This window comes from Silurus meridionalis, chromosome 20 (genome assembly GCF_014805685.1).
Source record: "Silurus meridionalis isolate SWU-2019-XX chromosome 20, ASM1480568v1, whole genome shotgun sequence".
Classification (NCBI taxonomy): domain Eukaryota; kingdom Metazoa; phylum Chordata; class Actinopteri; order Siluriformes; family Siluridae; genus Silurus; species Silurus meridionalis.
The window spans coordinates 10296479-10323134 of NC_060903.1; the positions used below are offsets into that span (position 1 = coordinate 10296479).

The 26656-nt window shown below is 37.7% G+C and overlaps 1 protein-coding gene across 4 annotated transcripts in view; it reads right to left on the bottom strand.

Annotated features, from left to right (window-relative positions):
- The window catches only part of kirrel1b (kirre like nephrin family adhesion molecule 1b), a 59946-nt gene that overhangs the window by 3919 nt on the left and 29371 nt on the right, over positions 1-26656 (bottom strand). The window contains exons 2-14 of one of the 4 annotated variants that reach the window (XM_046876243.1): positions 24640-24792; positions 23508-23657; positions 21247-21404; positions 18420-18570; positions 18072-18177; positions 17842-17990; positions 14074-14201; positions 12378-12504; positions 11918-12018; positions 7487-7703; positions 3962-4069; positions 2102-2208; positions 599-676 (exon numbers count right to left, since the gene is read on the bottom strand). In XM_046876243.1, the coding sequence (XP_046732199.1) occupies positions 599-676; positions 2102-2208; positions 3962-4069; positions 7487-7703; positions 11918-12018; positions 12378-12504; positions 14074-14201; positions 17842-17990; positions 18072-18177; positions 18420-18570; positions 21247-21404; positions 23508-23657; positions 24640-24792 (1733 nt within the window). Of the gene's footprint in view, positions 1-598; positions 713-2083; positions 2209-3961; positions 4070-7486; positions 7704-11917; positions 12019-12377; positions 12505-14073; positions 14202-17841; positions 17991-18071; positions 18178-18419; positions 18571-21246; positions 21405-23507; positions 23658-24639; positions 24793-26656 lie in introns of all 4 variants that reach the window. The other 3 variants (XM_046876242.1, XM_046876240.1, XM_046876241.1) reach the window with 3 other exon arrangements.

Below are 26656 nucleotides of genomic sequence, written 5' to 3' on the forward strand. Positions count from 1 at the left end.
ACAAAGTTGGTACATTATTTTACTATACTCATTGTATTGTGCACCTTTTTGTGGCATTAAATTAGCATTGTTCCGTTTTCCTAGCAGACCTTACCTGCATCAACCATATATATTTGGGAAAACAAATAAAATAGAACTCTAACATGCTCTTTGGTAAGCCTTTCAATGAGCAATATTTAGGACTCTACAACAAAATGTTTTTTTTATCACATATACATTTTGTGAGAAATAAACTCTTCATAGCTATCCTTCAAGTTTGTTTATCTTTTTCCTCACATTATGGACATTTTTGTATATTTTATTTTATGTAGTTTTATTTTTTTAATATGGTTGCCTAAAACTAGCAAGGTACAATGATTAACATTTAATGTAATAAGGTCTTCAGTTCTCGAGAGTGTTATGAGATAAACACAATTACCATAATGTACCTTTCGCTAGAATAGTATTGGAGCATTAAGGCCATTTTTTGCTATACACTGAACATATTTAAATTTGCAATTAAAAAAAAGGAATATAGGAGGATCAAAATTGTTACTTTTACTTTCTGAGATTTAAATCTAGATAATGCCTGTATGCAATACTAGTACTTGCTTCTCACCTTCAGCTCATACTCCTCCTTGGTCTCCTGTGTTTCAGTGCGTGTTTCCTGCTTCAGCTCCGTGTCCTCTTTGAAAGGCTGAGTGGAGGGAGAGAGGGAGACAGAGGGAAGAAACTAAACCATCAAAACACCACAAAACAAACACACACAAAGAGAGGAGAGGGAGAGAAGGAGGGAGGGAAGAGGAAAACACCACATCAGGTTGATCAGCAGAAGAAAAGGAAAGGAAGAAATAGTGCTGTGGAGGAATGACAGCAATGGCTGATTAGCAGTGGATGCAACACTGCCCTGACCCATCTCTTCCGATAGTTATTGAAGATACTTTATTTTTTTCCCCCTATTTTCTTTATCACTAATTTTCTTCGTAAGATCTTAGTTTGCTAATATCCTTGGTTTCTTGCATTTCTCTGGTAAGTACTAATTTTAGGTCTGCCTGAAATATATAACGTATAACTGTATCTACCTGATCTAAGGCAGATTTTTTGTAAGTTGCCTAAAAGACTAAAATCCATAATGGCCAATGGCTCTTCTCATCATGCACGCAGCGAGACTTCTTAAAGGTAAGGTACCATTTAAAGATTTATTTTTTATATGTTTATATGTTTTTATATGATACGATTTCAATATAACATGTTAGAAGTAAATAAAATTAGTGAATATTGGCGTTATTTTTTTTTTTAAGAAACACTTTTTGGGTGTCCAGAACGAATTACCGAAGTTTCTATTCATTCTTATGGGAAAATTTGTATCGGGATACGAGCTTTTCAGGTTAAGAGTAAAGTGATGGAACCAATTAAACTTGTAACCCGAGGTTCCACTGTAATTCTTAAGTTATATAAAGCTGCTTTGAGACAATGTCCACTGTGAAAAGTGCTATAGAAATAAACTTGAACTTGAAACTTGAAAAAGCCTTAAAATTAAGATGCATGTCTCTAGATATCTATAGATACAGCACTACTTTGGCTGTTTTGTTACTGTATGTCTTATATTTAGATACTGTATAATTCAGACATAAGCTGATTTTTAAACATGTTTAGTAATACTAGTACTACTGTATATTATTTAATTGTTAAGAAAGAAAAACTCTAATAATTAAATAATGAATAAATAACTACAATATATTTTATAATTGAGCTTTGAAATTTATTTTTTGTATGGCCTTTCTGTTTAGTTTTAAGGCTGAACAGAAATGAGAGGAAAAAAGTCTGACAACTGAATGGATTGAAGGTGATGGTTTTTGTAGTTCATAGGTACAGAGACAAACCCTGTGTTCTAAAACTTGTTTTACCATGTCCTCCTGGCCATTATTGTTACTCAATGTCTTACTTTATGCTCGTTAAATGGGGAATTGGAGGCTAAAAAGATCAACAAAACAAAACAGTACATTTCGGAAACATAACGTCCATTTTTAAAGATGAGTTGATGGGATATGCTGAAAACTGGATTTGAACACAGGGTTTGTGTCTCTGTTACTACCATACTCACAGAGTGCAATGTCTTTACCATGCGTGATGCTGTAGAGACACCTGGTGTATCTTCCTCTAGACTTGGTGTCTCCTTGTTGACTGTCTCGACCTTGATGTCAGGCTTCAATGCAACCCCCCGACGACCTGAAAAGTAAATAAGAATAAATATTACTTTATTATTATAAGTAATGTTTATGACCTGGATGAATCATAAGAATAAAAGAATAAAAGAAAAAATAATAAAAATCTTGCAGCCAGTGCTAGTGATAGAGCAATGCTTTTATAGGATATTAATCAATATTAATATGATATTATAAATATGAGATTAAAAAACAATATATATATATATATAATATACAGTGGAACCCACTTATCTCGACCTCGGTTATCTCGACAACCCTATTAAGTCGACGTTTTTGAAGTGGAACCGACAAATTCTCGCTTTGTCTTAGCATTTTTTATCGGTTATGTCGATTCTTTTATGTCGCCAAACCCTCATATCTCGAGCACAAGGGGGGAAAAATTTGCCATTTAAGGTTGGTTATCTTGGTGCAGCCGCAGAAGAACTCGCTGAAGTGGCGGAAAAATCAAGGCTTACAGCTGTTACAGGTGTTGTATTGTATACTGGTGAATCTCTGCTGTTAGTTAGTGCACATATGCCTTTTGTTGTTTAATGTTATGCGATGAACGGGAGGCGAAAGCCGCGCTTGGCGGCGCGGAACGTGGGATGAGCAGCAAAAGCATAGAATGAACACCGGCAGGATCGGGGGGAATCCGCGATGTGCTTTGGGAAGAAAAGCGCAGCCGTTGAGAGAGTGCCGGTGGGAAGGCACGTACACATGAGCGACAACAACGACCGCCGTGAACCAACATATACCAACAATAACGGACAGTGAGAGTGTGGAAGTTTAAATAGGAGCTGGTGATGATGCTAAACGAGCACCATATGTGAAAGCGGCCGAGAGAGCACCTGACACGCTGAAGGGGGCCGAAGGGGGCGTGGTAGGTGGATTCCTGACAGATTATAAACATGTACTGTATGTATTTTTATAACATGCCTTCATCAAACAAATCGCAGCAACGCTGTTGTGTAAAAAAACCCTTCAAAAACACGTGCATGCTCATTCTAATTTATAAATGCACATCATGTACATAAAGAAATTTCAAGCACGTTAATATATTGCCACCATATTGATTTTTGTTTATCTCGAACATCGGTTACCTCGATGCTTTTTGGCGACCCCCTAGGACATCGACATAATCGGGTTACAATGTATATATATATATATATATATATATATATATATATATATATATATATATATATATATATATATATATATAAAATTTAAATGTATTTATTCGTCTCATAAACTCACATAAATTAATATGAGTTACAAATAAAAAACACACCTCAGCACTCGAATAATATAATTTGCACCAGGACATAAAACACAAACTATACAAGCACAATAACTGCTTCTACTACAGGGCATGAAACTCGATTTTCCTAATAATTTAGATTCTCTCATTTTGGCATTACTGTCTCTTCAATATTCTTACTTTACCACATGTTCCAATAAAGTTTTTAATATTTTTTGAAAACTGTTTTTATAAAAGTTCATATATACAGGTCTTTTAATGCTTAAGTATTACAGTTTCATTCATTGTAAAAAGGTGCTCTCTGTATATCTAACAATGTTCCTTACATCATACTGGCTCCTTCAATTCTAAAATGTATTACATCACATTCAATTGTGAACTAAACAAGTTTAATTAACTTTCAAAAACTTTTAGTATTTCAGTAAGAATTATGAGCAGTAAATAGGCACATGTTCAGAGGTCTAATTGAATTCCATTGTGATGGTTTTGCATAAATTACACACAGTACACTCACTGGCTTTTCGCTGGCGGTAGAGGTAGAAGGCCAGTGCAAGCAAGAAGACAATTAGCAGGATGGAAGATCCGACTGTTCCACCAGCTATTATACCCACAGGGACAATATCTGTGCAAAAGAAGAAGTGATAAGAAGAATTGTTTCCTTTTCATATCTCTACATATATGGGGCTCCAAGTTAAGACATATACTCAACATGAAAACTGCGATCTGTCTGAATTAACAACACAACATCATGTAAAGTCAATAAAGATTCATAGGAGGGCAATTCATCTTTCTACACAAAGTTGCACAATTGATGCAGAATTAATCTCTCAACAAGAGATTCGGGACATTACAACAGAATATGTCAGATCCAATGCTTCACTGCATTGGTTCACGTCTACACTGAGAATGACAAAAATTTACTATAAGTTTGTGTACCGTATTTCTCTCCTTATACAGATGCCAGATCTCAAAACATAGTTATATGGACAACCTGCAGCTCAGCTAACCCATACAGAAATCTGATATATGGCAATATATGCAAAGCACAAATATTGCATACATGATCATATTTGGATTTCACAGTTATAGAAATATGTCAGATACTTGTACATATCCCCTATATATTTTCAAATATTACATATTTACAAAACATATATACGTATAAAATACATGTTCATATATGGGTAAAGGATGTTTATTCTTGTATTTACAGTATAATACACACACACACACACACACACACACACACACACACACACACACACACATTGTGCTTGTTTAATACATAACAGTTATTCTTTTCCAATAACTTATTACTAACTTCATAAAACTACCTTACATTTCCTTAATTTTATTAAAGAAATGTTTAAAAACATGTTTTATATTCAAACATTTATTGCTGGTTTACCATTGCTAAAAAAATAAAAAGCAAGCCGCAGGACATAGGGCAGTACTTAAATTAAAGCAATTGTTAAAAACCTGTGTGCCAACAAGTAACAGGGATCAATAAGGAACCAAATCTATCATTAAACATAATGTAACAAGATTGTAACATTCCAACATTAAACATTATTTTCACAATATTAAAGTAACATTGTGATATCATTGCATGGTACAGTAATCAATTTGCAGGTTCTCCTGATCTGGAACTAGAGCTAAAAATGTTGGAATAATGTCACTTCCAAAGCTCACATATCTGAAAGTGAAAAAAGAGAGAGAAAAGAGAGAGAAGGACACCGACCCTTTTGCAAAAACATTACATGTAAAAATAGTTGATGTTCAAGTGTAAATCATTTATAAATATAGAAAATATCTTACCTTGTAAAATCTCTACATCTTTTCATCCAAATCTTTCTTGTCACTGAGTCAGTATTGCAGGAAGTATTCTGCCTCGACTTGCAACCATTAAGGATGGCAGCAAATCAGAAATAATGAATATAATTTGATCTGGTTGGTTTCAGATCAATTACAATCATGTTATGAAACAGTAAATTGGAACGTCTCTAGGTTACGTATGTAACCCTAGTTCCCTGAGGGAACAAGACGTGCATCGAAACGATTTGGGAACGCGCCCGATTGTTCACACTCTAAAATAATGTGCGTAATCAGTCAAAAATTTAACGCTGGCCTTGACCAGCAGAGTGATGTCACAACAGAAAATATAAAACGCACATGGAGTAAGGTGAGCGCCAGCTTTTGTAAAGGGAAAAGGAAGTGCTGCAGTGATGCCGGCAGTGTGGCTTAGAGACGCAGTGTCTCGTTCCCTCAGGGAACTAGGGTTACATACGTAGGGTTACATACATACATAGAGACGTTCCCTTTCAGGAACTCGAGCTGCGTCAAAACACTTTGGGAACAAGTGTCCAATCCTGCCAGGCTGACCAGTCCCTGACTAGTGTGTATAAACACAGCTAGGTCGAAGGACAGAGGGGCCAGGAATGGCACTGCAGTCCAGGTTGTAAAACCAGACGAAGGTCAGCGGGTGGGATCAGCCCGCAGCGTTGCAAATGTCTTGGCGGGGTACTCCAGAGGACTAAGCCTTTGAGGCAGCCACACTCCGGGTCAGCTCTGACCCTGAATAAAGCAGGGAGACAAGAGAACTCATATGATAATGCGATGGCATCAATGATCCATCTGCTAAGGGTCTGCTTACTGGCAGAGAGGCCTCTTTTCGGAAGGCCGTAGCCGACGAGCAGTTGGTCAGACTTTCTCCAGGCACCCATCATATGGACTTAGGTCTCCAGTGCGTGCCAGGCACATTTGGTTCATTTCTCCTGGACTGGGGCCTGAGAAGTAGGAGGATAAAATGCAAGTAACAGGTCATGGGATGACCGAGGGCACCTTGGGGCACAAAATGGCACTAGCCATACCTGGAGTAACTCCAGAAAGAAGAGGGCCACAGAAAGGGCCTGTAGATCCCCTACTCTCTTAAGAAAGCAAATGGCCAACAAAAACGCAGTCTTGATAGAGAGATGCCTCCAAGATGCCTCGGCCAGAGGCTGAAAGGGGGGCTCAGAGGAAGCCCCTAAAACAATAGCCAAGCCCAATCCAGGCACTCTAAGTTGAGACTGCCCAGCTAAGGGTGCATGATATGTTGAAATGGAGGCTGCATAGTCTTTCAGGGTGGACGAAGCCAACCCTTTCGCGAACTGTCCTTGGAGAAAAACCAGCACTGAGCCAACTGGGCAGAACAGACGCCAACTGGCGGCATACGACCTCCTCGTGGGGCGGAGCTCTGGAGTGGAGAATTGTCTCTACCACCTCAGTACCTATACTGTATATCTTCACAACTATAACTAGTTAAAAACTATTGAAAACTATCTATCTTTATATATATATATATATATATATATATATATATATATATATATATATATATATATATATATATATATATATATATGTTCCTATATGTCCATATATAACAGTTCTATATGGGAAAAGTTAATTGTGGAACTCAGGCTGCATAGAGAGGCAGCTCATACTGTATGCATCAACATAGTTTTCCTTATAGCTCAGTGATATACCACTCTTAAAGTCTGTTAAACCACAAAGCCTGAGATAGAATCCAGGAGATATTTTTTGAGGCATTTTCCCTGCCATGATCAACTCTGGCCTCCAAGTTATTCAAATTATATTTAGCTAAAAAAAAAAAAAAAAAGGAAAATGTGCAAGAATATTCTTAGATAGCAAAGTCTGCTTTTTTTATATCCACCACTCCATTCTTTTTACTATTCTAACTAGTAATTATTCCACAGGATTGAGTAGAGTATAAGTGAATTTATGAGTTGAATAGTCTATGTAATTCTGTATATATAAAGTATAGAAGTTCCATGTATAAATGCTAAAGTTCTGTATATGCTAAGGGACTAAATATAATTAGTCTAAATTAATTTAAATTCTATAAATTAATTAACTGTACATTTTATTTATAATTAATTCATTTATAATATACAATTAATTGTCAGTTAGTTATTGAAATTTTCTTGGTTATTTTTATAGTGAGATGTCAGAGGTCCTGATAACTGTGCCATCTCACCTGTCTCCGCCAGTGTGATGATCATGGTGCCTGGTCCAAATGAGTTCCAGGCTGTGCAGTTGTATGTGGATTGAAAGTCTGATTCTATAACATTATTGATGGTGAGGGTGGAGAGTACAGCTCCCCCTTCTGATGCAGGCTTGCTCTGCTCTACTGTGTACCTCTCTGACAGAGTGCCTCTATCCTTCTCCCACACATTCTCCTTCCAGGCCCATACCTGCAAATGGAAACATACATGACCTCAAATATGTAGCCTAAAAGAAGCACCCACAACATCCTTTTTACCTATGTGTTTTCTAGATGGCACATGGTCTTTCATATGTAGTTGTGTAGTTAAGTTTATACATGCACAACTATCATTCTATTTATATTCTAATCTGCCAGGGAGGTATTTTTCCAAAACTAGCAGATACTGAAAATACAAGTTGTGACAACCCTTCCTGATGCATTTCCAGACAGTGGGTAATTAAAGTGATTTGTGATTGTCACTCCAGCATAAGGTTGATCCTTATTAACCTGTTAGCCTTCACCACAGCTTTTGGGACTCACAGCTAAAAACGCCCTACCTACATTTAAATGTTAACAGTTCCTGATAAAAATGGGCTACATACACAAAGTCAGGTGCGGATGCTGATCTTATACTTATATTTTTATTTTAAATGAGAAAAATACATAAGTGCTGATCAATTATAAATTGAGGTAATTTAAGTAATGATACTGCTTTTGATTATGAACATTGCTAGCTCTATTAGCACTGTACTCTCTTGATAACGAGAATGACTTATTAATACTGTATTTATTAATACTACATCCTACTGGTTTAAATTAAGATTAAGACTTTCCATTATTTTTCTATTTTAAAAGATAAAAGTGTCAGTGCTGTTTTCTTCTGAGGATCAGTGTTACTCAGGGTTAGATACTGTTGCAACTACTGTCTTCTGATTTTTTTTAAATATTAGATACTAAATATTTAAGATTTATGGCACTTGGCACAAGATTAAAAATAAAGCTCAAAACAATATAGCTCTTGACTATTTCATTTATATATATAATCCATATCATAATCCATAAATACACTTTTTACTTTTTACTATATATATATATTTATATCATACACACAAACACACTCACACACACTCTGACACACTTCAGACTACAGCCTTTTTATATTTAAAAATAATTGAAATATACAGTATAAAGCCTAAGCATATGTGTATATGGTTCAATCACAAATGTCCTGTGAAAGCTGTGAACGTACTCAATAAAAGATTGCACCTCTTCTTCTCATCTCAGTTGTCCTTCATATTCTCTTAGCCCTAACCCTCGTTTATTTCAGAATTTATATTTCATAAGTAGCATGTGCATTAAGAAATGTCCTGTCTTATTATCCACAAGGTAGTCACGCAGATGAGTGGGGAAGGGGAGTGGACCCATTAACACTGTGATGTGGGAGTGAGAAAAAGAGAGATGGGAGCAATAAATAACCTTGTGGAAGCGAGACAGACTTGAGAGTGAAAGAACAGAGAGAAAAAGAGAGGAGAAGGAGAAGAGAGTGAGAGGAGAGGAGAGGAGAGGAGAGGAGAGCAGAGGAGAGGAGAGGAGAGATACAATGAGAACACAGGAGGTGACAGGGAGAGTCGGGTAAAGTGCTGAGATTGTTAAAAGCTCTCATTTGTCATGTCCTGCTGTCTGTTTCTTATAATCCACACTGAAGGGTACAGGACCTTGTGTTTAATGCTCTCTCTCTCTCTCTCTCTCTCTCTCTCTCTCTCTCTCTCTCTCTCTCTCTCTCTCCATTGTTCATCTTTGCTTAAATCCCATCTTTTACTGCAGCAGTTATATACATACATCAAAGTACTTACTTGTTTTCTATTATTATCATGTATTTTTTATTTACAATATGATATAATATGTACTGTGTATATTATGTGTAGTGTTTCATTATTATAGGATTTCTGTAAAATCTAATCAAAAGTACAACAAACATGTACCTTAAGTAATTTTTAAAGGTCTATATATACACACAGGCGATTAGAGAACAATTTATAAACAATTGAACAATTCTGAAATAATGTAATCTTCACTGTTCAACAGTTGAAGGAGTTTTTATCCTGTCTATACCATGCTACCAGAACACCTTTTCCACAAATTAACTAAGGCATTTAAAAAACAAACAAACATTATTTTGCAGAAAACACACTGATCAAAATTAGAGAACACTTTTAGATACCTCCCAGTTATTGGTGTTAATCTGGCACCTGGTGCTAATTTCCTCGATTATCTGTCAACCCCTATTTAACTGCCAGCCTAACTTCCAGTTTCACTGACTCTGCAAGATGGTGGGCCGTTCTAAAGTGACTAAAAGCCTCCAGCAGCAGGTTGTCCAGATGAATTCCAAAGGGATGATCCTATCAGCCATAGCAAGACAAGTTGGTCGTTCCAAATCTGTGATTTCAAGAATATTGAATCTTTACAACATCACAAACTCATTCAAGTCCACCAAGAAGGCTGGTCGTCTATGGAAGACAAATACTGCGGAGGACAGGATACTGCAGAGGTTCTCAATGGGCAATCGTTTCCACACTGCAGCTGGAATTGCTCACCAGTTCAGCGCTGAACAGGGTAAGGATCTGTCTCGTCATACAGTGTATCGACATTTAAGAGCATTTGGACTGAAAGCCCACTCTGCAGTGACCAAACCTCTCACTAGCAGAAAGAATCAAAAGGCTAGACTAAGCATGTTGTGCAGACAGAGGAGAACTGGTCCAAAGTTCACTTCAGTAATGAAAGCAAGTTTAATTTATTTGGGTCCGATGGGAAACATTATGTTCGGCGACAAACTGGAGAAAGACTGAACCCAAAGTGTGTAAAGAAGTCAGTGAAAAGTGGAGGAGGAAGTGTCATGGTTTGAGGCATGTTTTCTGCAGCAGGAGTTGGGCCTCTTATACAGCTACATGGCAGAGTGAATGCAAATGTTTATCAGAACCTTCTTTAACAACATATGGTTCCTTCCCTGCGTTCATCACCCGAACAGCCCGCAGTGTTCATGCAGGACAACGCTCCATGTCACACAGCAAAACGGGTAAAGCATTTCCTTGAAACTGAAAACATTAAAATAATGACATGGTCTGCCCAGAGTCCTGATCTCAACCCAATAGAGAACCTCTGGAAAATCCTTGGTGACAAAGTTATGGCCAAGAAACCCACTACAGTCACTGAACTGTGGGGGAGACTGGAAGAAGAGTGGACCAAAATCACACCAGAGCAGTGTGAGAGACTAGTGCTGTCCTGTGGCTACAGATGTGCTGAAGTCATTCAGAGCAGAGGCCTGTACACTTCCTACTAATTGCTGACTGTTGTAACCTTCAGAAAATTTTGTTGTAATCTTTTTCCATGCTACAGTCATTGCTGTTCTCTAATTTTGATCAATGTGTTTTCTGGAAAATAATGTTTTTTTAAATGCCTTAGTTATTTTGTGGAAAAGGTGTTCTGGTAGCATGGTATAGACAGGACAAAAACTCCTTTAACTGTTGAGCAGTGAAGATGACATTATTTCAGAATTGTTCAATTGTTTATAAATTGTTCTCTAATTTTGATCTCCAGTGTGTGTGTGTGTATATATATATATAAGGCCCCTACCTCCACACACTCACGGTCTGTTATTGCTTGTTCATGATAGTATGTGTTGGTTCATGCCGGTCTGTGTAATCGCGTATACGTATCCCGCTACGTACCCTTCTTTTCGGACTCCGCATTCTCTTAACGGCACCCGGGATTACCCCGATCCTGCTGTTTTCCATGTTTACGCTGTCTGCACCACGTTTATCCGTTGCTGCCCAGCGCTGCGCTTTCCATAGCGCGGTTCCGTGGATTCTCTACACTAACTGTCTCGGCTTTTACAGAACTTCGTGGACCGCGCTCCCGGAGCGCACAACTGGATATTACTGCTTCACTACAAGTATTGGTGGATTATCTCCTGAATATTCTCAATAAACTTTGTTTGCGTTTACTTTGGCTTCCGCCTCCTTATCCGTATTACAGGATATCTCGATCTGCATGACCAATTAATCAAATCGCCGCAACGTTGTTGCACGTTAATATATTGGTTTTCGTTTATCTCGATCATCGGTTATCTCGCCGCTTTTTGGCGTCCCCTAGGCTGGGGACATAACCGGGTTCCACTGTATTGTGGTAATTTCTTGTAAAGGGGTGGTACAAGATTTCCATTTTATTTAATGTTTAATTTTTCTTTATTATTATTATTTATCAAATATATTTGAAGTGATCTTATGAAACTTTAATTATGCATAATGGAATTTGTGACATGCTCGAACAAACATTTCTGACAAATCACTGTAAGTATGTACCTGTACATGTGTGTGTGTGTGTGTGTGTGTGTGTGTGTGTGTGTGTGTGTCTGTGTATACTCACAATTTTGTCAGGAGGAGGTGTGCTCGCAATGTAGCATTTGATCTCACCCTTCTCACCTCTTACAGCATACTGAACTGGTTCGCTTGAAATAATTGGTGGACCTGTTCAGTAATCAGAAAATCACTAATACATCGCTATTATTCCCATTAATATAAAGGAAAGGTTAGTTAAACATTAGATATTGAACGTGGTCTGTTTTGCTCAGACATTATATGAACATAAGGCCTCTATTAATCAGATAACAATTGCTTAGTATAAAATATTTATTTTTAATTTCATGCATTATTTATGCAATTATGTTTAAATTTTTTGTGTTTTTATTCTTTTATGTATTTAGATTGCATTTGCTTTTCCTTAATGACTTCAACATTTGCATATGTGTGTGTATATATACATATTACATGTGTGTGTGTGTGTGTGTGTGTGTGTGTGTGTGTGTGTGTGTGTGTGTTGTACTAACCATTGACTGTCAGGGTGACCTCTGTCTCACCAACCCCAATCCTGGGTACGATGGCTTTACACACATACTGTCCTGCATCAGCCTGACTCACCGACTTTAAATACAACTGATTATTGTTACTGAGAACCTGACAGAGAAAAAAATAAAGGCAAGAAAACGACAGTGAAAACTATTGAAAGAATCAATAATGTAATGTGTCCATTGTAAAATTTTGTGTGAAGTGAATTATGATGAAATAATTGTTCTTCTATATAAGGTTAAGACAGATTTGTGGATTGTTGTCTACTTTGAGTGAATCATATATTTCTAGCACTTTATACACTGCCCTTACACTTAACTAATAGAACTAAATGAAAAAAAAAAAATTATTATAGCCATTTTAATATATGCTTTCAAATGCTAGATTTTAGCCTTTAACCTTCACTTGTAGCCCACTATTTGCATTCTGAGCATTTCCTCTTCCTTTAGTCCTTTTCTTTAATCATAGTTTTAATCATAGTTCTAGTAACCTCAAAAGTCACATTACCCTAAAGTGTTCATTTTGATCTTACCTGTCCACTTATTTGTTCAAATAAAACATAAAAACAAAATGCAATGATTTGCAAATCTCATAACCCATATTTTATTCATCATATTTGATTGTCTTGCTGAAATATGCAAGACCCTCCTTGAAAAAGGTATCGTCTAAATGAAAGCGTATGAGGCTCTAAATCCTGTATATATCTTTCAGCACTAAGGGTGGCTTTCCAGATGTGCAATCTGCTCATTCCTTTAGCATTAATGAACCCTAACATCATCAGAGATGCAGGCATTTAAACTGAACGCTGTTGATAATTCAGATGGTCCCTCACTGCATGGTTTCTAAAAAGAATTTAACATTTGAAAATGTCTAACCACTGGACATATTTCCACTTTGCTTCAGTCAATATTAAATGAGCTTTGGCCCAGAGAAGATGTCAGAATTTACCTGGATCATATTTACATATGGTTCTTCTTTGTATGATAGAGCTTTAACCTGCATTTGTAAGGCACAGGCAATGGTTTCTGAAGCTGTTCCTCAACTCATGCAGTGATTTCCATTACAGAATATCTTCAGCCAAAAGCCTGAAGATCACAAGCATCCAAATATTGGTTTTTACCCTTGTCCCTTGTTCACAGAGATTTCCAGATTCTCTGAATCTTTTGATGAAATTATGTACTGTAGACAATAAGATATTCAAAATCTTCGCCATTTGATGTTCGCAAATTGGTAAATTTACTTTAATTCTGATAGACTCTGCCTCTCTAAGATACTGTTTTTATAAACAATCATGTTATTGACCTGTTGTCAATTAACCTACAGTAATTAGTTCCTTCAAATTTTTCCTTCAGTTGTTTCTTTTCCATCCCATTTTTTTTGAGGCAGGTAGCACACAAATTCAAATTACCTTGTTTTTTTTTACTTAAAATGGAAAATACATTTCCTCAGTTTAAACATTTTATATGTTTCTATATTCTATTGTGAATAAAATATTTGTTTGTGAGCAAATCTTTGCATTGTTTTAATTTACATTTTACACAACTAACGTTTATGGAATTGAGGATTCTCATATTTGTAAAAAAACAGTATAAAAAAAAAAAAAAAAAAACAGTATAAATTCAATTTCAATGTTGGGTTTAGGTACAGTATTTAGAGAGTATGTTCATGTTTATGTACCATACTGGAGCCCTTTTTCGTCCAGGTGAGTGTAAGTGGAGGATTTCCTGCCCATTTACAGTTCAGTGTTACATCAGAGTCCACATCCACTGTTACAGGCCTCGGTTCCACTACCAGGATTGGACCAACTAGAGAAAGAGGGAGACATTTTTTTGTTTTTTTAATAGAATTTGCAAAACTTCAAGGAGACTTCAAGAAAAAATGATGAGTGGATAAGAGGAACATGACGAGGAAAACAAGTGAGCAGTTATAGAAATGACAATTGTATTTAATGAATTATTCATTTTGTACTTAATATATAAAACTGAACATTTGTAACCAGAAATCAGAGGCTTTGACTAAAGAATCAATTCTACATTTTAATCCAAATCTTTTCATTCGTCAAAAAGGATGTAGCACACTTATAACATAACCTAAAATAACAGATATTGTTTTTTCTCAGATATTAATTTCTGATTTCAAATGTTTGTATTATTTTTGGCATTATCACTTGCATATCACAAACAAACCCACAGTGCCTACTGCTAGTGCCTAGTTATTGCTATAAACTTAGCAATAATAGAATAGAATTAGCATTCTAAAAGAATTCAGACCCTTCAGGTTTTTTACATTTTTTATGTAAAAAACGCTTTAAATTATTTTGTGCATATTAGTCACAAATGTCTACATACCCAAAATATATTGGAAAAAAAAAAACTCAAATATTACATTGACATATAGTGAGGAAAATAAGTAATTCCGGAGTAGAATGGGTGCTTTGAGGATGGATTGGACTGTAGTTAATGTCAACAGTCTGCTACACTGACTCAGGAATACAGTTCGCTTCTGATCATCATCACTGTACCCCGCAACATCGTATATCTGCTTCAAATGGACATTTGGTGCAACCCAGATGAGGATGGGTTCCCTCTTGAGTCTGGTTCCTCTCAAGGTTTCTTCCTTATGCCATCTCGGGGAGTTTTTCCTTGCTCATCAGGGACAAACATACTTACAAAGAACATATTTACGTTTAATCACCACATTATCTGTGTAAAGCTGATTTGAGACAATGTTCATTGTTAAAAGCGCTATACAAATAAAAATGAATTGAATTAAATTGAATTATTTAAACACCCTGCTATTTTGCAAGTTCTCCCACTTAGAAATCATGAAGGGGTCTGAAATTGTCATCGTAGGTGTATGTCCACTGTGAGAGACATAATCTAAAAAATTTTTTTTGATTTTTAAACTATTTATTTGTATGATACAGCTGCAAATAAGTATTTGAACACCTGTCTATCAGCTTGAATTCTGACCCTCAAAGACCTGTTAGTATGCCTTTAAAATGTCCACCTCCACTACATTTATTATCCTAAATTAAAAGCACCTGTTTGAGGTCGTTAGCTGCATAAAGACACCTGTCCACCCCATACAATCAGTAAGAATCCAACTACTAACATGGCCAAGACCAAAGAGCTGTCCAAAGACACTAGAGACAAAATTGTACACCTCCACAAGGCTGGAAAGGGCTACAGGGAAATTGCCAAGCAGCTTGGTGAAAAAAGGTCCACTGTTGGAGCAATCATTAGAAAATGGAAGAAGCTAAACATGACTGTCAATCTCCCTCGGACTGGGGCTTCATGCAAGATCTCACCTCGTGGGGTCTCAATGATCCTAAGGAAGGTGAGAAATCAGCCCAGAACTACACGGGAGGAGCTGGTCAATGACTTGAAAAGAGCTGGGACCACCGTTTCCAAGGTTACTGTTGGTAATACACTAAGACGTCATGGTTTGAAATCATGCATGGCACGGGAGGTTCCCCTGCTTAAACCAACACATGTCCAGGCACGTCTTAAGTTTGCCAATGACCATTTGTATGATCCAGAGGAGTCATGGGAGAAAGTCATGTGGTCAGATGAGACCAAAATACAACTTTTGGGTCATAATTCCACTAAACGTGTTTGGAGGAAAAAGAATGATGAGTACCATCCCAAGAACACCATCCCTACTGTGAAGCATGGGGTGGTAGCATTATGCTTTGGGGGTGTTTTTCCGCACATGGGACAGGGTGACTGCACTGTATTAAGGAGAGGATGACCGGGGCCATGTATTGCGAGATTTTGGGGAACAACCTCCTTCCTTCAGAGCATTGAAGATGTGTCGAGGCTGGGTCTTCCAACATGACAATGACCCAAAGCTCACAGCCAGGATAACCAAGGAGTGGCTCTGTAAGAAGCATATCAAGGTTCTGGCGAGGCCTAGCCAGTCTCCAGACCTAAACCCAATAGAGAATCTTCGGAGGGAGCTCAAACTCCGTGTTTCTCAGCAACAGGCGAGAAACCTGACTGATCTAGAGAAGATCTGTGTGGAGGAGTGGGCCAAAATCCCTTCTGCAGTGTGTGCAAACCTGGTGAAAATCTACAGGAAACCTGTAATTGCAAACAAAGGCTACTGTACCAAATATTAACATTGACTTTCTCAGGTGTTCAAATACTTATTTGCAGCTGTATCATACAAATGAATAGTTAAAAAATCATACATTGTTTTTTCTGGATTTTTTTTTAGATTATGTCTCTCACAGTGGACATGCACCAATGATGACAATTTCAGACCCCTCCATGATTTCTAAGTGGGAGAACTTGCAAAATAGCAGGGTGTTCAAATACTTATTTTCCTCACTGTAAGTATTTAAACTCTTTGCTGTGGTGCTTAAAACCACTTTGATTGGAGTCCACTTGTAGCAAATTCAATTGTTTCAATTTGGAATCTGGCTATTTTCTCTCTTAAGAGAGTAGGGGATTTGCAGTCCCTCTCTGCGGCCCCCTCTTTTCTGGAGTTCACTCCAGGCATGGCCAGTGCCTTCCTGTACCCTAGAACTGCTAACATCCCTAAAGTGTCCTCGGGACAACCTGTTAGGCTCCAGGCATTCTATCCTCCTCCTTTTCAGGACCCAGACCAGAAAAAGCTGAACCAGCACTGGACATTTAAGTCCACAGGACAAGTCCGTGAAGGACATCTCCCTGCAAACAAGCGGACGCTTAGCAGTTGGATTTTTGATGCAATTGCATCCTCCTACGAGTCCTCTGATCGCCCCGCTCCCTTTGGGGTCAGAACGCACTCAACCCGGAGTGTGGCAGCCTCTAAGCCTCCATGACATCTGCAACGCAAATGACCTTTGTCAGGTTTTATAACCTTGACCTCAATGCCACTCCTGGCCCCTCTGTCATTTAACCTAGCTGTGCCCTCACACACTACTCAGGGACTGGTCAGTCCGGCGGTATTGGACTCTTAAAGCGTTGTTGATGCAGCTTGAGTTCTTGAAAGGGAACGTCTTCAGGTGACGTATGAAACCCTGGTTGCCTAAAGGAACAAGAGGCTGCATCTCCATGCCACACTGCCGGAATCCCTGCAGCGCTTCCTTCTTCTTACACTTCACTCCATGTGCTTTTATAGCTTCTTGGCTTTCTATTGGATGGTTACACACGTTATTCAGAGCGTGGACAACGCGGATGCATTGTTGACGCAGCGTCTCGTTCCCTCAGGGAACCTGGGTTACATCTGCAAGCTATGAGCCATTTTAGAGAATGTAGAAAGTATGAGATAACTTTATTTCTGTGCACAAAGACCCAATTTAAATATAATGCAATAACTGATGATGACCTTACACAATGAATGATGACTGAATGAATCTTCAACCAGAAGAGAAAAAGGGCAGAACAGATGAAAAGGATGGATAAATGGCTAGGCAGATGAAGAGCTTTATTGATGTTTAAATAGAGAGGTTCATACAGTGAACGTCCACCAATATGCTGACGTTGGTGCTGCCCACAGCGTTGAACACCTGGCAGGAAACAGGCTCAGTGAAGAATGAGTGATCGGCTGTAGTCACGAACACACTCTCCCTTGCTCCCTCCAGGATTACTCCACCTTTAGCCCACCTATAACACACAGTCATTTGACACTCCCTTCAGGAGTTCTCCACATTTTGCCACAAACACACTGATCAAACACATACTTACCTGTAGCCCATGATAGGAGGGTTGGCTGTAGCTTGGCATGTAAATGTTACTCTCTCTCCCTCAAGAACTGAACGAGGCTCAATCGATAATAATACTGTGGGAGCATCTACATACAGAAAGAGTGAGATAATTAAGTTTAATTCCTAACCAGCATAAGACTCTTAAAGAAATATATAACTCATTTGTAGCTGATAAAATCCTTGCCTTACTTAAAGTTGTACAGTTGTTTAATTATTAATTTAGTGTTGCAGCTAAATTAAAAATTAAACAACTGTACAACTTTAAGTAAGGCATGTTGTTATCCCAGTACTGTATAGACTAGAAGGACAAACTCTAGGACAGACTCACGGTGCACATTGAGTGTAACACTGGCTCGTTTGCCCAGTGGCACTGCAAGATTGGAGGCAACACAAGTGAAGTTGTGTCCAGTGTCTGTGTCTACTGGCTGAATTGGCAGGAAACTGCGTGTAGTTACTCGCTTTCTGTCAGGTAAAACCTCCTGCAAAACATAAGAGAGAGAGAGAGAGAGAGAGAGAGAGAGAGAGAGAGAGGGAGGGAGGGAGAGAGAGAGAGAGAGAGAAAGAGAGAGAGAGAGAAAGAGAGAGAGAGAGAGTCTTAATATACACTAAACAAAATTATAAACGCAACACTTTTGTTTTTGCCCCAATTTTTAATGAGCTAAACTCAAAGATCTAAGCCTTTTTTTATGTAGAAAAAAAAATCCTATTTCTCTCAAATATTGTTCACAAATCTGTCTAAATCTGTGTCAGTAAGCATTTCTCATTTGCCAAGATAATCCATCCACCGCACAGGTGTGGCAGATCAAGATGCTAAATAGACAGCATGATTATTGCACAGGTGTGCCTTAGGCTGGCCACAATAAAAGGCTACTCTAAAATGTGCAGTTTTACTGTATTGGGGGTCCGGGGGGTCCAAAAACCAGTCTGTATCTGGTGTGACCACCATTTACCTCACGCAGTGCAATACATCTTCTTCGCATAGAGTTGATCAGATTGATTGTGGCCTGTGGAATGTTGGTCCACTCCTCTTCAATGGCTGTGCAAAGTTGCTGGATTTCGGCAGGAACTGAAACATGCTGTCATATACGCCGATCAAGAGCATCCCAAACATACTCAGTGGGTGACATGTCCGGTGAGTATGCTGGCCATGCAAGAACTGGGATGTTTTTAGCATCCAGGAATGTGTACAGATCCTTGCAACATGGGACCGTGCATTATCATGCTGCAACTTGAGGTGATGGTTATGGATAAATTGCACAACAATAAGCCTCAGGAACTCGTCATGGTGTCTCTGTGCATTCAAAATGCCATCAATAAAATGCACCTGTGTTCGTTGTTCATAACATACGCCTGACCATACCATAACCCCACCGCCACCATGGGCTACTCGATCCACAACGTTGACATCAGCAAACCGCTCACCCACATGACACCATACACGCTGTCTGCCATCTGCACTGTACAGTGAAAACCGGGATTCATCTGTACACGATGTCTGCCATCTGCACTGTACAGTAAAAAACCGTGATTCATCCATTAAGAGAACACCTCTCCAAAGTGCCAGACGCCGTTGAATGTGAGCATTTGCCCACTCAAGTCGGTTACGACGACAAACTGCAGTCAAGTTGAGACCCCGATGAGAACGATGAGCTTCCCCGACTCGGTTTCTGACAGTTTGAGCAGAAATTTTTTTGGTTATGCAAACTGATTGTTACAGCAGCTGTCTGGGTGGCTGGTCTCAGACAATTTTGGAGGAAAGATGCTGGATGTGGAGGTTGTGGGCTGGTGTGGTTACACGTGGTCTGCAGTTGTGAGGCCATTTGGATATACTGACAAATTCTCTGAAACACCTTCGGAGGTTTATGGTAGTGAAATGAACATTCAATTCAGCTCTGGTGGACATTCCCTCAAAACTTGCGACTGCTGTGGCATTGTGCTGTGTGATAAAACTGCACATTTTAGAGTGGCCTTTTATTGTGGCCAGCCTAGGGCACACCTGTGCAATAATCATGCTGTCTAATCAGCATCTTGATATGCCACACCTGTGAGGTGGATGGATTATACAAATAAATACATATACGCTATACAAATAAAAATGAATTGAATTGAATTGAATTATCTCGGCAAACTAACACAGAGTTAGACAGATTTGTGAACAAAATTTGAGAGAAATAGGGCTTTTATGTACATAGAAAAAGTCTGTTCAGCTCATAAAAAATCGGGGCAAAAACAAAAGTGTTGTATAAAAAAAAGGATAATTTTGTTCAGTGTACTTAAGTTATATTAATACGTTCATATGTGTATGATTGTGGTGTATGATAAGTGTGTAAAGGAATGAAAAATTAATCTGTCTGTTACACCAACTCTGAAATCATCATCGTACTAAACACCTGCATAGAATTGTACTTTACTACACTTCACATAATCACAGCCACAGAATGAAAGGACTTCCATATCACCACAGCTTTGCAAAATTTCTTTGTCATTATTACTAATTAATTCCACACTTTTGTACTTTGAATTTAATTAATATCCCTTTTCTTGTTCTCTGTTTTTTTATTCTTGCCTAGTTTATTTTGTCTGCAAATCACCTGACCATTGCCTGTTTCCTGTTTTGCTAAAAGGTTACATGAAAGATCATTAGATATATTAGTTGCCCAATTGTCTTTGCAAGTGACACTGTTGGCGATTTAGTCCAAATTGAGAGCACACTTAACCAACATCACACAGCATTTCGAACCGACATGACATCTAATCTGGTTTGCACTTAGTGGGACCATCATTCGTTAACAGGATAATGACCCCAGAGTGACCCTGACTGTGAGAATACCATGAGTGTGCAAAGCTAGCATCAAAGCAAAATGTAGCTACTTTTTGAATATTGAAAATCTATAACATAAAATAAACACTGAAGGATATATGCACAATACATATCATGAACTCATTTTTTTTTTTTTCAATCAAGAAGAAATAAAAGTAATGCTTTCTATATGACTAATGATATTCTCCTTATAAAGTAATCCTTTAATCTTTCTGTGTGTGTGTGTGTGTGTATGTGTGTGAGTGTGTGGTTGTGTGTGTGTGTGTGTGTGTGTGTGTGTGTGTGTGTGTGTGTGTGTATTGTTGTCGATATTTTTGTATATATGTGTACTCACAGTGCTAGTATGAGCTCCTTCCACTAAAGCTCCATCTTTGTACCACTCTATGGTGGAAAGAGGCTTGGCTCCCCGGGACACACATGTCAGGTTGTACGAGATTCCCGCTGTTAGCAAAATCTCTGGTGCTCCTTCTATCACTGGATCATCCGGGGGAACTAACAAGGTAAAAGATCACACTTAGTCATTAAATTCTAATTTGTCGTAAGGCCCAAAAAAACAAAAATGTATTATCATAATTTTTAAACAAATTATTTATATTTATTTTATTGTTTTATTCTCTCTTATCAAAGTAACTTAGAAGTAAAAACAATATATACTGTATGTATTTTTTTGTGTCAAAATTTTGGACACATCTTCTCTCACTCAGTGTTTTTTCTTTATTTTTATTATTTTCAACACTACATTAAAACTGAAGACATCAGAACTATGAAAGAACACATGAGTCAGGCCTTAATGGTCAAACTGCAACAAAGAATCCATTACTTTGTAAGAATAATAAGAAACACACAAAACACAAGGAATGGACTTTAGATAAGTGCATAACTGTCCTTTGGTCTGAATAGGCCAAATTTGATATTTTTAGTTCTTTGTTAAATGTACAGAGGGTGAGCGAACGGCTCCTGAATGTGTGTTTCCCACAGGAGGAGGTGTGATGGTGTGGGGGTGCTTTGCTGGTGACACTGTTGGTTATTTAGTCCAAATTGAGAGCACTCTTAACCAACATTGCTACCACAGCATTTCAAACCGACATGACATCTAATCTGGTTTGCACTTAGTGGGACCATCATTTGTTAACAGTATAATGACCCCAGAGCTGACTGAGGGAATAAAAAGTGTGCAAAGCTGGCATCAAAGAAAAATGTTAAAGTTTGTCCAAACTTTTGACTTGTGCAGTATATATATATATATATATATATATATATATATATATATATATATATATATATATATATATATATATATATATATATATATATATATATATATACTGTATATATATAGTACATTTCCCATTGGGATGAATAAAGTATCTATCTATCTATCTATCTATCTATCTATCTATCTATCTATCTATCTATCTATCTATCTATCTTATACATATATACATACTATACTATCTCAGAAAAGATAAGATATACCTTTATTCATCCCACAGTGGGGAAATTTCTCAAGTAACTACCGTAATTTCCGGACTATAAAGCGCACCCATATATAAGCCGCACACACTGAATTTTACAAATATTTATATTTTGTATGTATTTATTATATTTATATATTTACTTTATATTTATATGTCTACACTAATGTACTTTACACAGGCGCTTCCTTTTTGGCATGCCACTGCATTTTACCGGTATTACTGCGTGTGTTCAAGACGAGGATTAAGTTTCTTTGACTAACCCGTAACGCTGTTGCCAAGAAAAATAAAAAAGCACGAGTTTTGGAAACCTGTCTGTGCTTATATGATTTCTGTTGCAGCTTTAGTTAACGAGCTCTCCCTTCACCCAGACTCAACGCGTTACAACGGCTTGTATCTAAACAGTAGCCTACCAAGTAAGCCATTGTTCCTCCTTCCTTTCACAAATATTTCTCTCGGGAGTTTATCTTTTGGCATCGTCGTGCGTTTAAAAATCACTCGATGAAAGTTTTTTCTCTCAAAGCCGTGCAGCTCAGAACCAGGTGAGGTGACCATAAATAAGCCGCTTCGTTGTTTAAGCCACAGGGTTTAAAACGTGGGAAAAAAATAGCGGCTTATAGTCCGAAAAATACGGTACACCCCTCACATTTTAGCAACCATTTTATTATATCTTCTCAGTGGGAGGATACTATAGAAATTTCAGTTGGAGTAGAATCCCAGCAGCAACCTGTGCAGTTTTGGTCAATTCCATGCCCAGGAGGATTAAGGCAGTGCTAGGTAGCAATGGTGCTTACACAAAATATTGACACTTTGGACACAGATTTGACACTCTTCACTTAGGGTGTACCTACATTTGTTGCCTGCTATTTAGACAATAATGGCTGTATGTTGAGTTATTTTCAGATGACAGTAAGTCTGTACTGCTACACAAGCTGCACATTGAATACTTGAAAATATATCCAAGTTTAATTGTTATAGTATTGTTACTTGTTATTGTTTTAGTGAAAAGACATAATAAAATGGTTGCTGAAATGTGAGGGGTGTACTTTTTTACATCCAAAATGCAACGTATTTATTTTTATATATATATTTTGATTGTGTTTGTGGAATGAGATCATACTGAGGACAGTGAGTTTGGCTCTTCTGGATCGGAGAGCCGCTTCAGTGGCTTGACACTCATACAGAGAATCATCTGACAGCTCAGCAGACGAAATCTCCAGGTTATACTGACCGACATCAATGATCCTTAATACACGATAACGTGGCCATGCTGAAACACAAATACAACCACTGATTTTTATCTGTAACACACAATATATTTCCCACACAGATGCATGCACAAACACACACACACACACACACACACACACACACACACACACACAAACACACACACATCTGTACTGTTACTTGTTATATTGCATTCAAACTCAAAAATCATGATCACACTCTGACACAAATGTACCACAGACTCTCAGGAATCTCTACCTCCACAATCTAAATAAGAGGGTGGAAGAAATGGGACACAAAAAAAAATAGAAATGGGAAGAGTAGAGAAAAAAACAGACAACTGTCTGTTCAGGCATGTATTATTTAGCTACTCCCACCAGGGGGCTCCAACCCAACACATTGGCATTCTATCGGTACCGTTTCCTCTTTCTCTCCTGTCTGCTCGAATGCACACACGCATGCACGCACGCATGCGCACACACTCACAACCACACACATTATGACATCACTGATCTAAGGAGGGGGAACCAAAGTATTGGCAACGATTACATCATCCTTTAGCTCAGCCAATCCTTGCAGATAGTCAACCTATATGTAGGTGTGTGTGTGTGTGTGTGTGTGTGTGTGTGTGTGTGTGTGTATTCACACATCTATAGGTCAGAATCATCCATTTGCATGATGAGCGGTGATGTAGGACTAACATGGGGACAGCAGAAAAAGAGACAAAGCAAAAGGACAAAGAAAGATGCAAGTAGCATCAATAAAGAGATGAGGCTTGAGGAGCCACAAGAAGAGTATCAAGAAGGAATAAAAGCAAGAACAAAGGAATGCACACACACACACACACACACACACACACACACACACACACACACACACATAAATATACATATAAATATATATAAAAAAGATTTTTTTTATTGAGAGTTATGTGCATTCCTTTGTTCTTCCTTCATTCTTTTAATCCTAACACATACACAAAATATATATGTATGAAAAGGTATGTTTCAGTGAGAACTCACCCCTCAGGTCCTCTCCAATGCCAAGTGCAAGTCCATCTTTGGTCCACTGGACGATGCCTGTGTAGTTAAACACCACACAGGAGAGCACAACCCTCTCCCCCAACACCACAGACTGATCTGCCGGCTCCTGAGAGAAGCGTGGCCCAGCCAGCACTGACCAAAAAAAGAAAAAATATTTCTTTATGTTTAAATATGTCTTTAAATGTTAAAAGAAAAAAATGTAATCCAAAGTTTGCATTAACATTAAGCAGTTTTCTAAGGAAATTCTGTTGTATGTTTCTTCAAGCAACTGTCCTTTTGTGTATTTCTTTTTGTTAAATGTACTTTTTCTTTCTCAATAAAACACTAATGCAAAAGAGATAATACAGGAATAAGTTATGTAAGCAGATTAATTCAGTGGCGTTAGTGAAACCAGACAATATTCGGAGTTGCTAGATGATGTAAAAGCTTTTTTTTATTATTTGTTTATGTTTATTTCTTGCATATCCAAAGTTGTTAGTGTAGTTCTCCCTATATTTCCTCAGATTATTGCTCCCACAACTTCATAATTGCTCCAACAACTATATAATTAACATTAGAAACATATTAGCTATACACTCGCAAAACCAAGAAAAGACTGGCTGATCAGCAATCATTTTTATATATGCCTGCATGTGGAGTGATAGCTAACTTGTTTGATCTGACAGAAGATCTTTTGAAGCATACATCTGAAGCATACATTTTACCACACAAATTGCACTGGAAAGAAGGCAAACTGGAAGAGCTAGTGTGATGCTCTGAGCAGTGGTCTGCTAAGAAACCTTAAATTCCTGAAATTCATTTGGATATTACAGTAGCAGGCCATGTATTTTTAAATAGGATTTCAGTAATGTCCTAAATGTATCAATCCACCTCTTAATGTTTCATTATGATGCCACAGCTATAGAAACTATCACTATTATACAGAAATGCAGTATAACAGAGCATCACAGACAAGTATCTCATGCAGTGAGAATGAATGCCATTACTAAAACAAGAAACGCAATTAAAACAATTCAACAAGTCTCCTTTCACTGAAACCACAGCTGTACTGCCCACATTCATTATCTCTAGCAGAAGCATCAATATTAACCTCATAAAATGACCCAGTGTTTTCTATGCATTTTGTTTTGTGCAGTGCGTTTTCCTATTGTATCAAAATTAAGATAACTTGTGTGTTTTTGCAGAAAAGAAAATATAAAAACAACTGTTTTGGCTGACATTTCCTCACAATGTCCATCTTTTCTTGAAAAGTCCATCTTGTCAATGTCCTTGTAAGTATATTAGTGACCAAATCATATTTTTCTTCTCTGTCAGCCATTGTAGAAAAAAAATAGCTGTTAAATCTGAACGAATAGTAGGGTTAGTGCATTCTCTGACCATCCAATCAAAGGACGTAAAAAATTCAGACAGGTTTGGATCCCTTTTAGATGGCCTTGGATTCAGTATGTTGAAATCTGCTTGCTTAAAACATTAAGCAGCATGTATTGTGAGCTGTCAGATGCCTGCAGAGTGCACAGTGAAGGCTCAAGTCAGACAGATACCTGTGACTGTGGTAACATGTAATGTGACAGCTGAAATATGATTGAATAGAGACTCTAACCAAAAATTACACTTAGAAATGCTATGAGAGGAATAAAATAAACTATTGGGAATGATTTTATACATAGTCAAAAATATATTAAGATGTAAGTCAGTGATTCTGATTAGGCCAGCAGTGAAGGCCTTGCTGACTCTGATGGCCTGCTACTGGGATAAAACTTTTACATGTACTAACTACCTAAACATGTTTAGAGATTGAGTACATCTCTAAATGGAAACAGTAATTTCTAATAGTAGCGGACCCATATGGTAGCATAATATGCCCTGCCAAAATTCAGAAATGGTTTGAAAAGCCAAACATGTCTGATCTAGTATCAGCCTGATACTACAATCATTCAAATACTTTTTTTTCTTATTAAGCTACACTCAGTGCCCCTTAATAACAAAGTGAAAAACA